Source organism: Lemur catta, chromosome 9 (assembly GCF_020740605.2).
Source record: "Lemur catta isolate mLemCat1 chromosome 9, mLemCat1.pri, whole genome shotgun sequence".
Lineage (NCBI taxonomy): Eukaryota > Metazoa > Chordata > Mammalia > Primates > Lemuridae > Lemur > Lemur catta.
Genome location: NC_059136.1, coordinates 31,861,164 through 31,878,602, shown reverse-complemented (window position 1 = coordinate 31,878,602; position 17,439 = coordinate 31,861,164). Strand labels below are relative to the sequence as shown.

Genomic DNA, 17,439 nt, shown 5'->3' with positions numbered 1-17,439 from the left:
TTTGGTTATTTGCTCTTTCCTCTTCAGATGAAGAGACAGAGGCTCAGGGAGGTGAACTGAATTGCCTGAGGTCACAGAGCTAGTGGTTGGTGGAGCAGAGATGGAAAACCCAGTCTTCCTAATTCAATCCTAGTTCCCCTCACCCCACCCTGTTAGCAGGTTTTGGTACCATGGCTTTTTATCTGCCTAGCTATCCCAAAGTCTATGTTATCTATGCAAGGTATTTAAGAAGTAGCTAGCGGGTAGTAGAAAAAACTAAACCTGCCTGTGCAGTGAAATAGACCTAAATTCTATCCTGGGCTTAGCCACTTACCTGTGTGACTTTTAGCAAAGTGCCAAGCTTCAGTTTCTTCATTAAAAAGGAAGCAAACAACACTTACTCATGATTCGGTTGTGATTTCTGAGTAAGATCTTGCATGTTGCATGGGTTCTCCATGTAACACAAGTACATTATTAAGTAATTTGTATTCCTACTGTGTGCCAGGAAGGTGCCACGACTGCAAGGAGTAGCTTGATATATTCAAGGACAACGTCCTTAGGGTGTTCTGACCTAATCCAGTAGCCCACAGGGAGTGGGAGCTGTGCCGTCCCCGGGTGGGATTTGTAATCCTTCCCTTGCCAGCTGTGTGACCTTGGGCAGTTACTTTCACTACCGGTGTCTTGGTGCCATGTGAGTAACATAGGAATATGACCTGTCACCTCTTGGGGGAGTGCTGAGCATTAAATGAGCTAACGTCACACTTGGAGAAAATGCGCCTGGCTGCCAAGTTCAAGCTAGGCTGTGACAGGTAATGAGATGCTGCTGGGAAGGCATCTGTGCCCACGAGAGCCTGTCCCTGCCACTGGGGCCCAGGCCACACGCTCCCCTGATGAGCCGCTCCCTTCCCCAGAGTACCAGGTGGATGCCCAGCCACTTCGTCCCTGCGAGCTGCAGAGGGAAAGGGCCTTTCTGAAGCAAGCAGACTACGTGCCCCAGTGCTCCGAGGATGGCAGCTTCCAGTAAGTCTGACGGCACAGAGGACTCTCAGGGTCCTCAGGCGCCAAGGTGCCTTCTCCCTTCTTCCTGAGCTAGCCCTTTCAACCCCTCTGCGCACATGAGACCTGGCCACTGTCGTTTGGAGGTGCCCCTCTCAGTTCCCCAGGCCAGTGAGCACTGGACAATCTGCCTGAGCGAGCCCCAAGCCGTACTTCAACCTGCCCTGCCCACCGCCCACTGCCCTGCCTTCTCTTCCTGCCAGCACTGTTACTGTGATTGTGACTGCTTTAATAAAAGGTGTCTGTGGTGGGGGAGTGGTCAAACGGTCTGTGCCCTGGCACCTCCCCTCCCCTTAGTATCCTCTTGAGAAGTTGGGGCGGAGGGAGGCAGAGGCAGGCAGCCTTTCCGGTCTGCTGCCCCTCACCCAGGCCAGCTGTCTGGGCCGCTGGGCTGCTGGCTCCTCAGTGAGCTCCTCTCTGAAAGGGGTTTCCCAGCTGCCCTAACACAAACTTGGGTCCTGAGACTCTGCAGAAAGTGTGGTGATAATATAAACAACTCTCCCCTGGAGGATAGATAGGAATCCTTGGAAATGTGCCTTCAGTGGAAATTTCCCCATGCTATTCCAGGGGGAATTCCATCTTTATGACTGTTCTGGGAAACAGAACCATGAAACACACCCCCTCACACCGCCCCGCTATCTTATATACGCTCATATGCCCGACCTCCCAGGAGCGCAAAGAGATGCTGCTCGTCCAGTCCCTGCTTGGATCTCTGGGGATTCGGGAGAAGCAAGGAAGGAGCTAAGGAGGGTGCCAGCCTTATTTAGGTTCCTAGTTTCATGTCTCTCATTCCAGCCACTTGCGGTGTCAAGCCTGCCCAGCTCTCAGGAGGCTTTGCATATGCTGTTCCTTTTGCCTGGAGCCCCTTTTACCTTCATACACCCCCTGACCATCCCGCAGGTCTCAGTGCAGCCATCACTTCCCCTGGGGAACTAACTCCACGGCCTGGCCTGATCCACGCCCATATGCCTCCCAATATAACCTGCTGCCCATGGCCTCGCTGGGTCCCCCACACCCTATCCTCATACTGAGGGCACTGCCTTTGCCCCCTGCAGCCTCATAACCACCAAGGGCACTCGGTAGATGTGGCTGAAGCCGTGCGTTCCAGGTGGGGTACTTGCTTCGGGGCTGGCAGGCTGGGTGGCCGAGGTGGGAGTAGGTACAGGTGTCGGCCAGGCCGGAAAATCCTGTCTTTCCTTTCTAAGTCAGCTGCCCCCTCCACCCCACTCTATCCCCAGTTTAAATGAGCTAAAGCTTGGAAGAATGGAAAGGAAGAAGGAAGGTGACCTGGGCTGGAGCCAGGGTGTGGCTTTGGGAACCTATCACAGTGTCACCGGGTGTGTCTCTCCTCCTCAGGACTGTCCAGTGCCAAAACGATGGCAGCTCCTGCTGGTGCTCGGGTGCCGACGGCACGGAGGTCCTGGGCAGCAGACGGCCCGGACGGCCAGTGGCTTGTAAGTGTGAAGGGGGCACCAGCTGGGACAGGAGGGGCCTTGCTAGGATGACTCATCAGGAAATGAGCACTGGGCTTGGGTGGGTGACAGTCAAGTCTCCCCTGGGCGGCTGACTTCTCTTTGAATGAGAATGGTCCTTAAAGACCAGGCAAGGCCCTATTTCCTACAGGACCTCTGTCAAAATCAAATAAGATGATAGAGTTATTTGTGCAGCAAATAGCTACCAAGTCCCTCCCACGTGCCAGGCATTGTGCCTGGTGCTGAGAAAACAGTGGTGAATGGACATTAGAGTCCCCTGAAATCAGACAGTGGCCATGGAAACAGGAAATGCTTTCTTACCTGCAGTGTGAAGAGTTTCTAACATTTGGGACTTGGGTAAAACTATCCAGTTACAATAATTATTATGGTGAGTAGTCAAAGAAATACAGTCCCTATTTAAAGCATGACATAACCCTAAAACAAAGGTCAACTTAAGCCAATCACCTTAAAATGATGAAATTGAGCCTAAAACCAAAGGTATCCTTTAATGGGTAAAAGCTCAGTTTTGGGCACTGGTTTTATGTGGCCGGCGTGGCTGTCAAGGGCTCAGGCTGGCTCTCCACGCTCTCCTGCTGCATGATTGTGGCTGTCATGCACCCTCACTGGGCTACAGTTCCTCCTCTGTGACATGAGTATAGGATCTGCCTCATAGTGACCTTGTGAGGATTCAAAACCCACATAAACACCAGGCACATGGTAAGTATTCAATAGGCGCAATCGCTGTTAACGTCTTAGTTCTTTGTGTTGCTATAAAAGAATACTTGAGGCTTAGAAATGCATAAAGAAAGGAGGTTTACTTGGCTCACAGCTCTGCAGGCTGTGTGAGAAGTACGGGCACCAGCATCTGCTCCTAGTGGGGGACTCAGGGTGCTTCCACTCACCGAGGAAGGCCAAGGGGAGCTGGCATGTGGACATCACAAGGAGGGAGAGGAAGCAAGAGAGACAGGGAGGGCTGCCAGGCTCTTTTTAACAACCACCTGTCCTGGGTGCTGATAGAGACCTCACTAGCCTCCGAGGGAGGGCATCCATCTATTCATGAAGGATCCGTCCCCATGACCCAAACACCTCTCATTAGAACTCACCTCCAACATTGGGGACCAAATTTGAATATGAGATTTGGAGGGGGCAAATATCCAAACTGTGGCAGTCCACATCCCTAACTTGCGCACCGGGAAGCAGGCAGCTGTATCTCGACTGCAGAGAAGGAGAGCAAGGCGCACACAGTGCAGCAGCTTCCCCGGGTTATGCAGCGAGCACGTGCAAAAGTCTGGATACAGACAAGCTCTGGGAAGGCAAGGCCTGGACTCTGTTCCCACCTCCCCTCTGCAGCGCCAGGGCTGTGGGGTGTATGGCTGATGACATGGCACAGTGACATCTGGCCGTCTCTGACTCAGTCCATGAGGTGCTAAAACAGTCTGAAGGCAAGGCCTGAGACTGCCACCAACTCACTGAGTGTCTTCAGGCTGGTCATTTCCCTCCCAGCTGTGTCCCTTGGGGAGGGAGCACGAGTCTCTTTGGGTTCAGCCCCTGGAAGTTTCCTGGCAGCACCACCTGACACTGCTCTTTGTACCCACAGGTCTGTCATTTTGTCAGCTGCAGAAACAGCAGATCTTGTTGAGCAGCTACCTGAACAGCACGGCCACGTCCTACCTCCCTCAGTGTCGGGATTCGGGGGAGTACACGCCCGTCCAGTGCGACCTGCGGCGGGAGCAGTGCTGGTGTGTGGACGCAGAGGGCATGGAGGTGTACGGGACCCGCCAGCGGGGCAGGCCGAGGCGATGTGAGTTTCACCGAGCACCAGCCCTGAGAGGAGGGGAGGGGCGCAGCCTCCCTCACTGTGTAAATCAAAGCATTCAGGGCCCCCTGACAACATGGGCGGAGAGCTTGGCCCCTCGATGGGGAAAATGAAAGCATTATGACGGAAGGTTTTATTACTTCTAATATTTCCGTTTGGTAGACAATCCACACGTGCTGGCTGATCATCGGATGCATAAGCAGGATTTAAATGAGGGTTTGCAGGTCTCCTGTTATAGACCTTAGTCACTGTTTGGGCCTCTAACTATGTGACGGTGAACATAGTTGGGTGTATGGGTGATAAACCCATAAGATTTACATGAAGCTGAAAGATTCCTGGGGCCTAGTGATGTCTTCATGATCCTGACCTGTGTAGGCCAACACAGGGGGTGTGTGTTTGAGTCTTAGTTTTTAACAAAAGAGTTTAAAAAGTAAATAAATTAAAAAATCTAAAAATAGAAAAAAGCTTGTAAAATAAGGATATAAAGTATTTTTTGTACAGCTGTAAAATATGTTTGTGTTTTAAGCTATTATAAAAGAGTCAGAAAGTTAGAATAAGTTTATAGAGTTAAGTTACAATAAGCTAAAGTTAATTTATTATTGAAGAAAGAAAAATATTTTTTATGAATTTAGTGCAGCCTAAGTATACAGCATTTATAAAATCTGCAGTACTATACAGTAATGTCCTAGGCCTTCACATTCACTCACCACTCACTCACTGACCCACCCAGAGCAACTTCCATCCTGCAGGCTCCATTCATGTTCAGTGTCCTATATAGGTGTACCTGTTTTTTTTAATCTCTCATAATATTTTTACTGTCCCTTTTCTATGTTTAGATGCACAAATACTTACCATTATGTTACAGCTGCCTACAGCACTCAGTACAGTAACATGCTGTACAAGTGTATAGTCTAGGAGGAATCGGCTACACCACATAGCCTGGGTGTGTAGTAGGCTGCACCACCTAGGTACACTCTACGATGTTCACACAATGATGAAATTGCCTAATAATGCATTTCTCAGAGCATATCCCTGTCGTTAAGCAATGCATGACTGTGTATACAGCTTGACTGCAGAAACATGTGCACCCACTCATAGAGAAGAATTTAAATTTTTTTCATTAAAATGTTTAGGTCCAAGGAGCTGTGAAATAAGAAACCGCCGTCTTCTCCATGGGGTGGGAGACAAGTCGCCACCCCAGTGTTCTGCAGATGGAGAGTTTCTGCCTGTCCAGTGCAAATTTGTCAACACCACGGACATGATGATCTTTGATCTGGTCCATAACTACAACAGGTGAGGGGACCCAGGCTGCAGAGCTCACATGCTGAGCTGGGGGCTTGTGTGTGTCAAACACACGGCACGATGAAAAATTAGGAGCTGCCTTACTCTCATATGCTGCTGCTAGGCATCTGAATTACTGCACCATTTTTAACAAAGCAAACTGGCTATTGCTATTAAATTAAAAATATGTGTACCCTCTGGCCCAGCCAGTCCATGGAAATGTAAAATACCACAATGTGAAGACAGATGTATGCGGGTGTTTACTGCATCATTTTTCACTGTAGCATAAAACTGGGGAACAAAGTGACTGTGAAAAAGTGGATAACTGAATAAATGTGTATCACCATAAATATTTATGCAGCCATTAAAAAGAATGCATTAGAGCTAGAACAGTTGACTTGGAGAGGACTCCACAATATATTATGATAATATGATTCAAGATACAAAGTGCAGATGATACAATATAATATGATTTACTTTTTAAAGAACAAACAAGCGAAAATATCCTTTATATATGCCTATACAATTATATGATGATGCTGGTGTCTGCACAGGACTAAGTGGGCTTCAAGGCCAATGTGAAGTGGCACATACTGTGTCGTTGTGATGGGCTGCTTCGAGGGTCAGGGTTGTTCTGCAGAAGGAAGAGTGGGCAAAAAGGGGTTAGCAGAAAGGGACAAAAGACAGCACTCCAGAAGCATCGATGTCATCATATTTATGAAGTTTTGTAAACTGTGTGTATGTGTGCACTTATAAATAACTTTAAAGATTTAAATAGAATATTTAGAAAGGGAGTTGCATTAAAGATCTTGGCCCCAATAGCTGGGTAGCTTCTGGTTATCCAAGACGGCCACTTGATTATTATAAAGGGCTCATGCAGACTTCAGTTGTAATTGAACCATTCTGAGTAAACAGAAATAAGAATACTAGTCTACAAATGCTCATATGAATTCTCTTGGACAGCTTGAGCCTCTGTGTGGCTGGCTTCTAAAACAACTAGAGTTTCTTTCCCTGTGTGAGAGAGGAAATTCTCACGGGCTGTGCCAGGAGGAGTCTCAGACTAGCAGCCTGTACACAGGATCTGTTTCTTAGACAGGTTTTGTTTGAGCTGCATAATATTTTTAAAACTGGGACCTTTTATTAGGTTATACTCTGTGAAATTCCTATTTTTTGCAGATAAAAAAATAGTTGGACATGTGTAGTTTTATATGTTCAACCTAAAACGCTAAATTCTGAATTCCTGATTTCAAAGAACAAGGTTGGGAGGCTGCATGCATTCACCCATGGCACTAAGAAACTGGGCTTGCACTGCCCCTTTTGGACCACGGGCACACCCGTCTGTGCTCCGGGTCCCTCTGTGCTCTGTTGTTATACCCCTACCCACTCCACCCATCTGCATTACCTGCCCGGTTCTGTACCACTTACCTTGGTGACCTGCATTCTACCTCTGCCACTACTTAGCATGGTGGCCTGGCCACTTACTTTCTCAGAGCCTCAGTGTTCCCGTCTAGGAAATAGAGGACAATGTCCACTCATTAGGTCATAGTGAAGATCCAGTGAGACCCCATCTATGAAACCATTGCAAATTGACAAAATTATAAATTACTATACATCTGTACGGAATTCTCATGTATTGCCCAGTTTTGGCAAATGTAGGTTGTAGGTTAGATCCCACCCCCTTGCCCAGGCCTAGAAAATGGCCCGTCTATAAACACATATAAATCTCCAACAGCCGGATTCACAGAATGCTCATCGATGCAAACTAATGTGTTCTCAGTTTGAGTTCAGCTGAGTGCTTATCATATACAGGGAATTTTATATCCTTTTATTTACTTGAATACTTACAGAAATAATTTGATACCTGTAGTCTCTAGTATAAATACGAGGACTCTGAAACACAGAGGTTAAGGAACTCACCCTGGGAAGCATAGTGGGTGCTAGAACTGTCTGGCTCCTATTACTAGACTACACTACTGTGATTCATCTTTGTTGCCATACAGTGTATAGTACAGAACTTGCACCCAGTAAGTCTACAATCAATACTTACAGAATAGGTGAATGCATCTAAGAACTTTTTCAGGTGCCATGTTGAGATGGAGGCACAATTCACAGCTACTTCCACCAGAGGGCAGTAGAGTTAAATGCAAAAGTTTAGCACTAAGCATCCATTGTTTAAAACAAACACACAAAAATTTACTCCTGAAATGGGATGCTTTTCTTTTTTGTAAGCAAGCATGTCTCAGAGCAAATTCTGGCTTAGGAAGATCATGGGAAGGGTTGGATGGTTGATTCTTGGAAGCCCAGCTGTAATCAGGGATTTTCTGATGCTTATGTAGACCTGGGTGGTCTCAGGCCCAATGACTCCTCTGGGCAAAGTGGAAGGAGCCACGTGAAGAGTCTAAGCTTAGCACCTAGGGTTGCCAGATAAAATATGGGACAGCCAGTTACATTTGAATTTCAGATAATCAAAGAGTAATTGTTTAGTGTAGGTAATTCCCCAATATTGCACCAAGCATTTTAAGCCTGGGATGGGGGTAAAGTACATCCTAATCACCCTCAGACTTGGATTTCCGAAAGAATGGAGTGGGGTGGGGGAGGAGCGGAGTGGGTGGGCACTGGGAGGCTAGTCCAGGTGAGAGACAGTGATGTGCAGTAGATGATGGAGAGGACAGCTGAGAGGTGGGAGAATTATTTACCCGGTGGAACCCACAGAACTTGGTGAAGGAATAAATATGGAGGGTGAGGGCAGGAGAGAGCCAAGGATGACTCCCACATCAGTTCTAGATGGATGGTCCAGGATGAGTTTGGAAAGGAAAAGCCCCAAAGTTGGTTTTGGAATGTTGAATCTGAGGGTATTTAATTGAGACACTCAAAGGGGGAAGTGGCCTAAGACAGTTGACTTACTTCCCTGGGCTGAAAGCCCATGGGCAGCTCATTTACCAACCCGTTATGAGTTCTTAATGTGCTGGGTGATGATTTGCACTTGAACTTGGCCATAGAGCTTTTGCATTTGAAGTAGGTCCCTTTGCCCTTGAAGAACGCCACTGCTCACTACACCTGTTTGGCTAGTGACTTTCAAAGTACTATGTCATGATGGGGAGTAGGCTTTGCTCGTCCTTTCTAACTCATGTCCCATCTCCAGCCGCAGGTTTTGGCCAAGCAGATTATAGGTAAAAGTCCTAGGAGCCTTCAAGCAGGACTGTTGTCATTACTGAAGACTTTAGTGATCTGAGTTAAAATTCAGTTAATTGGCTTCTTTATCAACGCTTGTCCTTAGTGACTAAACTCACTCAAACTTTTTAGTAAACAGTCTCACCGCAAACCCCTTAGTCACCCATGCTACCCAGATTGTCCCGTGGGAAGGGTCAGATGCATCATAATACTTGGTGAAGGTGCCTTGTAAGTGCAACATAGAAGGGGCTGTATGGAGAAATCAGGTACCATGCTAGGCTATGGCCCCTCCACAAAGGAGTACCCACTCTAGTGCAGGAGAAAATCAAATACATGGCTAATTTATTAACCAACGATTAGATTTCTGGAGGGACTGCCCATGGAGATGCTAGATGATCTGACTGAGCCCAGAGACATGAATCCTGCTCTGCACACGAACAAGACCAGATGCTTGGGGGGGGACCAGTGCTTCACAGACTTGTCGGGAATTTCCCTGCTTGTAGGCTGGGTGCAAGCTCAGAAATGCTGTCACCTGCCCCTCCACTCGCATTTTCTTTCTTGAGGACACTTCTATGATCACCCTGAGAGTTTGCTTTTTATTCAAGAAAAAGCAAGCATCCTTTTCCACTAGATAAAATACATACCATGTCTTATTTTTATTAAATATTGCATTGATTTTATGTTCCTTCTTTCTTCTGATTTTCCCAGAGTAGGATAAACGTGGAAATTAGAGGAAATCATGACCAAGGCAAAATAAGGGTAGAAAATAAGAATAAGGCAGGGCCACGGTAGGCCCACGTCAACCATTCTATGAAGTTATAACAGATGTGTGAGGCTGCGTGTTTGTCTCTGAACTCCCTGTATGACCAGAGAAAAGAGAAAATAGTCTAAGTTATTTGGTTTCTACCAAATAAAAATAAGCTGGTTTCTCAGGGAAACACAACTTTTTCTTCTATTGAGGATGAAGGAGACTTTGTTCCTCTGGTCCTCATAAAGGGGATAATTCCACATGCCAGAGGGGCCTACATGACGTGACAATTTCCTGCTGCTAAAAAGAGTGTCAGTTTCTTAAGGCTGGGGCCTGTGAGAAGCGACGGGCACAACGTTTTCACGTGCTGTATTTCAGTGACTGAGATCTTGGGTCCTGGCATTTTCTACCAGACTCGTACCTCCCTCTGTGACTGCCAGTCTCCCACCTTGAAGTTGGAGGCACGTTAATCACTCTTCTAGACATGCTGTTCACTTCTCCATTTGCTCCTGGTCAAATTGCCATTCTTGGCTTTAGAATTGCACTGAAACTCACCTCCTTTGGGAGCATTCTTTGGCCACATGATAGGTTCCAAACCCCGCTGGCCCAAGTGTAAGGATGGAGTTAGGCTGTCCTGCTTTCTTCAAGACTTTCAGTTCGGTTTCAGTGGTTTGACTTTCCTTGGTTGATGTGGGGCAGGGATCTAATATGAAGGCTGACAGCACGGCAGAAGCCCTGTGCCCTGGTGACAGCAAATCACCAAAGACAACAGCAAAAGCGACAACTAAACATTATAACAGTGCTAAATGTTATGCTGCAGGAAGAATCCAAAATTCATAGATGGTGATGTTGTGTCAGAAATTAGCCAGAAAAATCAGATTGTATCAAACTGAATTGTGGGAACACAGGAAATCAGGAAGATTTAGAGCTTGAACTCACTGTTGATTGCAGGGCAGGGCCCCCAAAGGACTGGGCTCTGTTGAAGTGGTGGTCTCACCTTCTGGCCCCCTGGGTTGCACTGGAAGTGAATTCAGGGTACCTGGCTCCTGGTCTTGGCTAGGTGACTTTGACCCAATCATGTCACCACTCAGAATCTCATTTGTGAAATGGAGATTTTTAAAGGGTTGTTATGAGAATTAAATGAGGTAAAATATGGAGAGTGTTGGGAGTAGTGTCTGATCGTTCAATACATATCACCTGTTATTATTTTTATGAGTGGTAATTAATAGTGACACTCATATTAGCTCTTCTCACCACACACAGAATAAGCAGGAGGCATTAAAGATGGCAGCACAGGGTGTTGGCCCCAGAGGTCAATAGGGGACAGCCCTAGAGAGTCTAGGTGGCAGCAGCTGGCCTTAGGATGGTCTTACCAGGAGTGGGGAGGATCCTCTCTCCAGCTGAAGCCAGGGCCATCTCCAATATGCAGGAAGGGGAGAGCAAGAGCAAGAGTGAGGTCCATGCAAAAAGTAAGTCTGGGTACTGGGCAGTTTATAGGGCCAGAAACCACAAGACAGGGGCTCTGATCATAAAGTGGTGGATGAAGATGGCTCAGAGACCCTAGAGGTTATGTCTGCCCAGGAAATTGAAGTGGGTCTCTGGGTTGAATCACAGAGCATGGGACTAGAGTGATTTCAACTTCTTGTGCCTCACACTGGAATGGGGTTCAGAAGCCAACTTGGGCCAGCACCTGTGTCATTAGCATCTATCAGATGCCAGGAGAAGCTCACTGCTTGGCATATGGAGCACAGTGATGGAGCAGAGTCACAGCCTTTGCAGGGTGTGGGACAGGAACCAGGTGCAGCCAAACACATGCTGAATAGCACCACTGGCAGAGAGAGGTTTCTGTGGGGGCAAGACCAGGGCTGGAACCTGAGTTTGCACCACTAGTTGAAGATAGTGGCCCACATACCTCACCTTAATCTCTAACACTCCTTTTTTTTTTTCAGAAGTGTTAAGTGGATTAAATGAGTCAATGTCTATTAAATATTTTGCAGACTTTTTTTACAAAGTAGTGCTCAATAAATGGAGGTGATTATTATACTCTTATCAACACTTTCAGAATTGAATTATCCCAGGTTTCAATGAATGACCTTTTATTATACACCCCCTGTCAGTGGCAACTAGGCAAAGTGGGTTTTTAATTTCTATTGTGCAATTCTCTTGCTATAACATTCTTTATTTAACCCACATACACACAATAGTGGACCAACAACGTGGGAAAAAACTCCTTATCCATATCCTATAGTGCTTTCATAGATTTTGTTTTGCATATTCATTTCTATTCAAATTAACTAATACTTGTTGCACCCACATGTTTGGGGTCTGAGCAGTTACTCTGCCATACATTGTCTTCCAACACCAGCTCATTTACATAGTGGTAACTGCAGTGTATGCATTCCATTTTATAGTCTACTGTTTTTATATAATGTTATACATGCTCCCTTTTGGCTAGTGTTTAGAAGTATCATCCTCAACTGTAGCATTTTATTCCATTTAGGAGATTTACTATAATTCTTAATTTTTCTATCATTGGATATTAAGGTTGTTTTCAATATTTTGCTAGAATAGATTACACAGTAATAGACCTGTCAGTGCAGAGAGCTGCTGTTTCCACTAACTTATTGTTTGAGGATATATTTCAAGATGTAGGTAGAAACATACTATGCTTGGACCTCATGTACAGCCATATAAGGCATGAAAACAAATCTCTCACTGTTGTAAAAAGATGAAAAATTCCTCACTGGTTGCTAAATCATCGCACAGGGGAAGAACTAAAACGTGGCTCTTTATACCTTTTCTGTTACTTCCAGGATGGGGAACCCAGCTGATGAGCTCCTTACAGCAATTGCCAAGCCAGACATGATTAGGGAATATCTTTCCTCGATTTACAGAAAGGGATGGATAGCCTTTGTTAGTGATGTCATATTGATTCATGTTTTTTCAACTATAGAACTGGAAAATTTCCTTCTTATGGGTTTCCTATGGTGGGATCTGGCTCCTTTTCAAGCTCTTGAAAAGTTGTAAAGGGCCCTGAAGTCATTTGATCTTCCAAAATGAGATCATCTGCAATGTACCATATGTTTGCAAAGCAAACTTAGCCCTTAGTCTCTAGAGCTATAGTCCAGTAAAGTAACCAGTTAATGCGATGCTCATGACTTGTTTTCTGCCTGTCCCTGTGAGACACATGCGTGGGATAAACTGGTCAAATGCCGTAAGTGAGGCAAACAGCTAATTAGTAGGTAACAGCTAAGCACAGCTTTATTTTATAAGGTCCAGCCTGGTTCCAGCCAGGTAAAACTAATTTAGAAAAGAAATGCATTTACTGAAGGAGGCATGGCACAACTGTCAGGAGATAAAAAAGCAGACATTCTTTTTCCCTCGGTGTGGACTTGGCCACATTTATTGCTACAGGAAGAGCTAGTGATGACTTGTCTTTTATAAAATGGTGATCATAAATCTCATTCTCTCTCAGGTTTCCAGATGCATTTGTGACCTTCAGCTCCTTCCGGAGAAGGTTCCCCGAGGTGTCTGGGTATTGTCACTGTGCTGACAGCCAAGGGCGGGAACTGGCTGAGACAGGTGAGTGAGCACACCTCAGGCAATGCTCACTGAAGGGAGGGAGAGCAATTCATCAGGTGCCAGAGCCTGGTATCATTGCTCATAAAGCAGAACTAGTAATGACTGCCGCTCCCCTGCCAGGCCACTGTGGGTATTGAATAGGACTCAGTCTTAGCAAACTTTCATCTGTGGTACTTTGAATGCAGCTGGCCCAAATGGTGCCTTTGTGCTTACTGGAAAGTGGCACCCCTCCCCCAACCCCAGGCAGATGCAGCTCTGAGGTTGGTGAGTGGAACACAGTATGGATTTCAATCTCTTATTCTCTAGGCAGTGCTCCTTTGTGCTGTGAACAACCTGCACAACCATATGCACCAGCCCTGACTTTGGAAACTATTAAAGTATTATTCAGACCTGATGCATAATGATGCTGGTGAAGGCTCTATCCCTCTTAATATCTCTTTGCATTGCAATGTCAGGGCTTCCTTTCTAAACGAGGCCATCCCTGAAATGCTTGCTGTCTTTGCTCAGGTGTGGAGTTGTTACTGGATGAAATTTATGACACCATTTTTGCTGGCCTGGACCTTGCTTCCACCTTCACTGAAACCACCCTGTACCGGATCCTGCAGAGACGGTTCCTAGCAGTTCAATTAGTCATCTCCGGCAGATTCCGATGTAAGTAACAAGCTGCCAACAGATGTGTGTGTTTCTGCTGAGGGAAACCACTTGGGTTTTAAGGTGGCTACAGTTTCCTTGGCTGTTCCATCAAAGTGAGTGCAGATATTTAAAAAAAAAAAAAATCTTAGCAGCAAACAGCAATGCATGCTATAAACATGTGAAGCATTGCTTACACACTGCCTTCTCCTTTCCTGCGTGGATTTCTTCTAGGCCCCACAAAATGTGAAGTGGAGCGGTTTGCAGCAACCAGCTTTGGTCACCCCCATGTTCCAAGCTGCCGCCGAGATGGGGACTACCAGGTGGTGCAGTGCCAGAAGGACGGGCAGTGCTGGTGTGTGGACGCCCGGGGGAAAGAGATCCAGGGAACCCGGCGGCAAGGGGAGCCGCCATCTTGCGGTGGGTTTCCTCTCAGGGGGCTTCCTCTTTTGGTCTCCTCAGATCGTACTACTGTAACTATTCCCCCAGCCCAACTTCTCTCGACCTCATTAATTCAACTGCCTACTGACTGCTCCACAGACCCTTCAAGTGCGACATGACTGAAAACCAGTTTGTCGTCAGCAGCTTCCAACATGTTTCTTATCTTGTGTTAGATATAGTTGCTTTCTCGGGGAGCTCAAGGAATATTGGGGGGCTCATAGGTGAAGAAAAAGAGAACAGAATTAAGTTTCCAGGTGCTGTGAGAGAAGTGTGTACAGGTAACAAAAGGAGCATAGTTGTAGGATGGGATGTGGTCCAATCTATCTTGCAGCACGTGTGAGCAGGGAGCATTTAGGGAGCCTTTGTGGAAGAGGTGACACTTGATCAGAGTTTTCTACAATGAAGATGTTTCCTGAAGGAGGAAAATAAGGAAAGGTGTTTTCTATAGAGAAAGCAGAAGAAACAAAGTTGTAAGGACAGGAATAATAGGCATTGATAGGCTAATGATCACTGAATCTGCAAGAAGGATAGAGAAAAAAATTTTGTAGGAAAGGCAGTAGTAAGTTGGTGAGGTCTTTCTTGTCATAACAAAGGTGTGAGATATTCATCCTGGAGTGAAGACATTGAGAGGTTTAAGCTGGAGAGTGTTATGGTAGCTTTTGTGTGTAAGACAAAGAAATTCTGGAGGAAGGGCTGATGGGAACATTAGACTAGAGGCAATGGGGCTAATTAGAAGGTCACTGCAATGTTTCGAACCAAGACGATGGGGTCTATATTAGTTTTCTAGGGCTGTTGCAATACATCACCACAAACTTGGTAGCTTAGAACAATAGGAATCTATTGTCTCACTGTTCTGGAGGCTGGAAGTCCAAAATCAAGGTGTCAGCAGGGCCACACTCTCTCTGCAGGCTCTAGGGGTGGATCTTTTCCTGTCTCTTTCTAGCTCGTGGTGGATGCCAGCAACCGGTAGCATTCTTTGGCTTGTGGCAGCATCAACAATGGCTGTCTTCCCTTTGCACCTGTCTCTGTGTCTCTGCTCCTCTTCTTATAAGAAGAGCAGTCACGTTGATTAAGGGCCCACCTAAACCAGTACGACTTCATCTTAACTACTCTTATCTACAACGACTCTTTTGGCAGATAAGGTTACGTTCTGTGGTTCTGGGAAGAACTTGAATTTTGGGGGGACACTATTCAACACAGTATGGGGACCAATCCTAAAGCAGAAGCAGTGGCAGATAGTGAGAACTATCACTAGGCATTCTAGCAAGACCCTATTTGATCTTCCCAGTGGGAGTTTGAGGGATGTTAGCGAAGAGGGAGGGATAAGAATCTAGGAGCACTCACAGGCTTCTGACTTGGGTAAGCTGTGTAGATTCAGAAAGGTTTGCAACAGTGAAGAAGAATGCAGGGTTTTTTTGTAGCTTCAAAATAGATATGTATTAACATTCGCTCAGTAATTCCTGTTAAGTCACTCCATTTCTCCAACCTAACATTTTAAATATTCTATGTGGTGTTTGGTAGTGCTCTATCTGCTGAGCATGAGAATGTTGAAAATGAAAATTTGGAGGTCCTGCCTTGAAGGTATTAATACTTACAATCACATTTCAGTTCTATCAAAACCTAGAGAGTGTGGTGCCCTTTAACTTCCAGGAGGAAATGAAGCACTATGGCTTTCCAAATGAAAAACAATAAATAGCTCTATCAAATGCATGGATGGTTCATATATTTTTACTTTTCCTCTATGGCATGTCAGTCCTCTTTCTGTGGAAACAAATGCCACATGGAAATGATATCTGAATTTCTTTGCCTTGGTAACACCACATAACAAATGGATGGAAGGGATAAGCTATGAATTTGGAAAGAGAATAAGCGGTGAACTTTATTCCTTCCATACCTTCCTGTAATAGCCATTAGAGGAGGCCATGGCCTTGGTGGGGGATGTGTTACATGCTATGATGTTGCCAGTCTTCTTTCCCCCCACTTCTCACCACATTTTCCAGTTCTTTCTCTGTTGCCTGGTTACAGAAGGAAATTGGCTGACTTCCTCTTTGGCATCCATGTGCATCAAGAGGAAAAAACTATTTTAAAAGTTGGGGGTGGGTTGAGTGGTTTAAAAGGTCCTCTAAGATTTGTGATTTTATGGAGAAAAAAAGCAGCTTACTTACTTCTACCTATGTGACTGAGGCCTCCACTTGCCATTTGAATTTTACATATTTTTTTCTTTAATATGATTACAGTCAACCTAGGCTGTTTAGATAGAATGACCTGACCATGCATGGAGTTCACTGAGTTGATCACTGTTTAATTAGCAATTTCAAGGAAGGTCAAGAAGCCCAGAAGAATGTCCTAAGTGTGTTTTCTGGGCACTACTGTATTATATTATAGGAAATATTATGTTATAATAGAGGAAAATATTTCTTACTATGGGAAACACCAATAGCATCTAAAGTATGGTTCTTATCCTCAAGGAGACCATAGGTAGCCTGGAAAAGACTATCCATGGGGAGGAATTAGGCAGTCACACAGAAAGCATATAGTGGTGCATTATAGTCCATTAAAAATTTCAATAAGGGAATGCTTTAAAACAACATTTCATTACATACAAATAGGAATTTGTTGGCATACTAGTTTCCTTGGCTGCCATAGCAAATCACCGCAAACTAGGTGGCTTAAAACAGCAGAAATTTATTCTCTCACAGTTCTGGAGGCTGCAAGTCTGAACACCAGGTGTTGGCAGGACCACTCTCCCCCAAAGTCTCTAGGGAAGTATCCTTCCTTGCTCCTTCCTAGCTTCTGGTGGCTGCTGGCAATCCCTGGTGTTCCTGGGCTTGTGGCTGCGTCATTCTAATCTGTGCCTCCATCCTCACATAGCCTCTTCCTTGTGTGTCTCTCTGTTTCTTTACATGATCTTCTAATAAGGACACCAGGCCCTGGATTTAGAGCTCACCCCAATCCAGTATGACATCATTTTCACTTGATTCCACCTGCAAAGATCCTGTTTCTAAATAGGTCACATTCTGAGGTTCCAGGTAGACATGAATGTGAGGGGAGGGACACTATTCAACCCAGTACAGTTGGTGAATGTGGTCAGATTTTCGGAAAGTAGGCCAGTGTCTGTGAGACTTGTTTTAGACAGAGTCAACCTCTAATGAAAGCTGAGAGATGCCACGGGGAATAGACACACCCCTAAATATGGCCTCTACAAGGCGGCTTTGAGGGAAAGGAAAAAATAAAAGGATGCAGAAAAAATAAAAGGACACCCC

The 17,439-nt window shown here is 45.6% G+C and overlaps 1 protein-coding gene across 1 annotated transcript in view; it reads left to right on the top strand.

The window, feature by feature from the left end:
• Positions 1–17,439, top strand: part of TG (thyroglobulin) — a 244,685-nt gene that overhangs the window by 224 nt on the left and 227,022 nt on the right. The window contains exons 2-8 of the mRNA XM_045561428.1: positions 891–999; positions 2,392–2,489; positions 4,105–4,308; positions 5,457–5,616; positions 12,999–13,105; positions 13,613–13,756; positions 13,970–14,155. Of these exons, the coding sequence (XP_045417384.1) occupies positions 891–999; positions 2,392–2,489; positions 4,105–4,308; positions 5,457–5,616; positions 12,999–13,105; positions 13,613–13,756; positions 13,970–14,155 (1,008 nt within the window). The remainder of the gene's footprint in view (positions 1–890; positions 1,000–2,391; positions 2,490–4,104; positions 4,309–5,456; positions 5,617–12,998; positions 13,106–13,612; positions 13,757–13,969; positions 14,156–17,439) is intronic.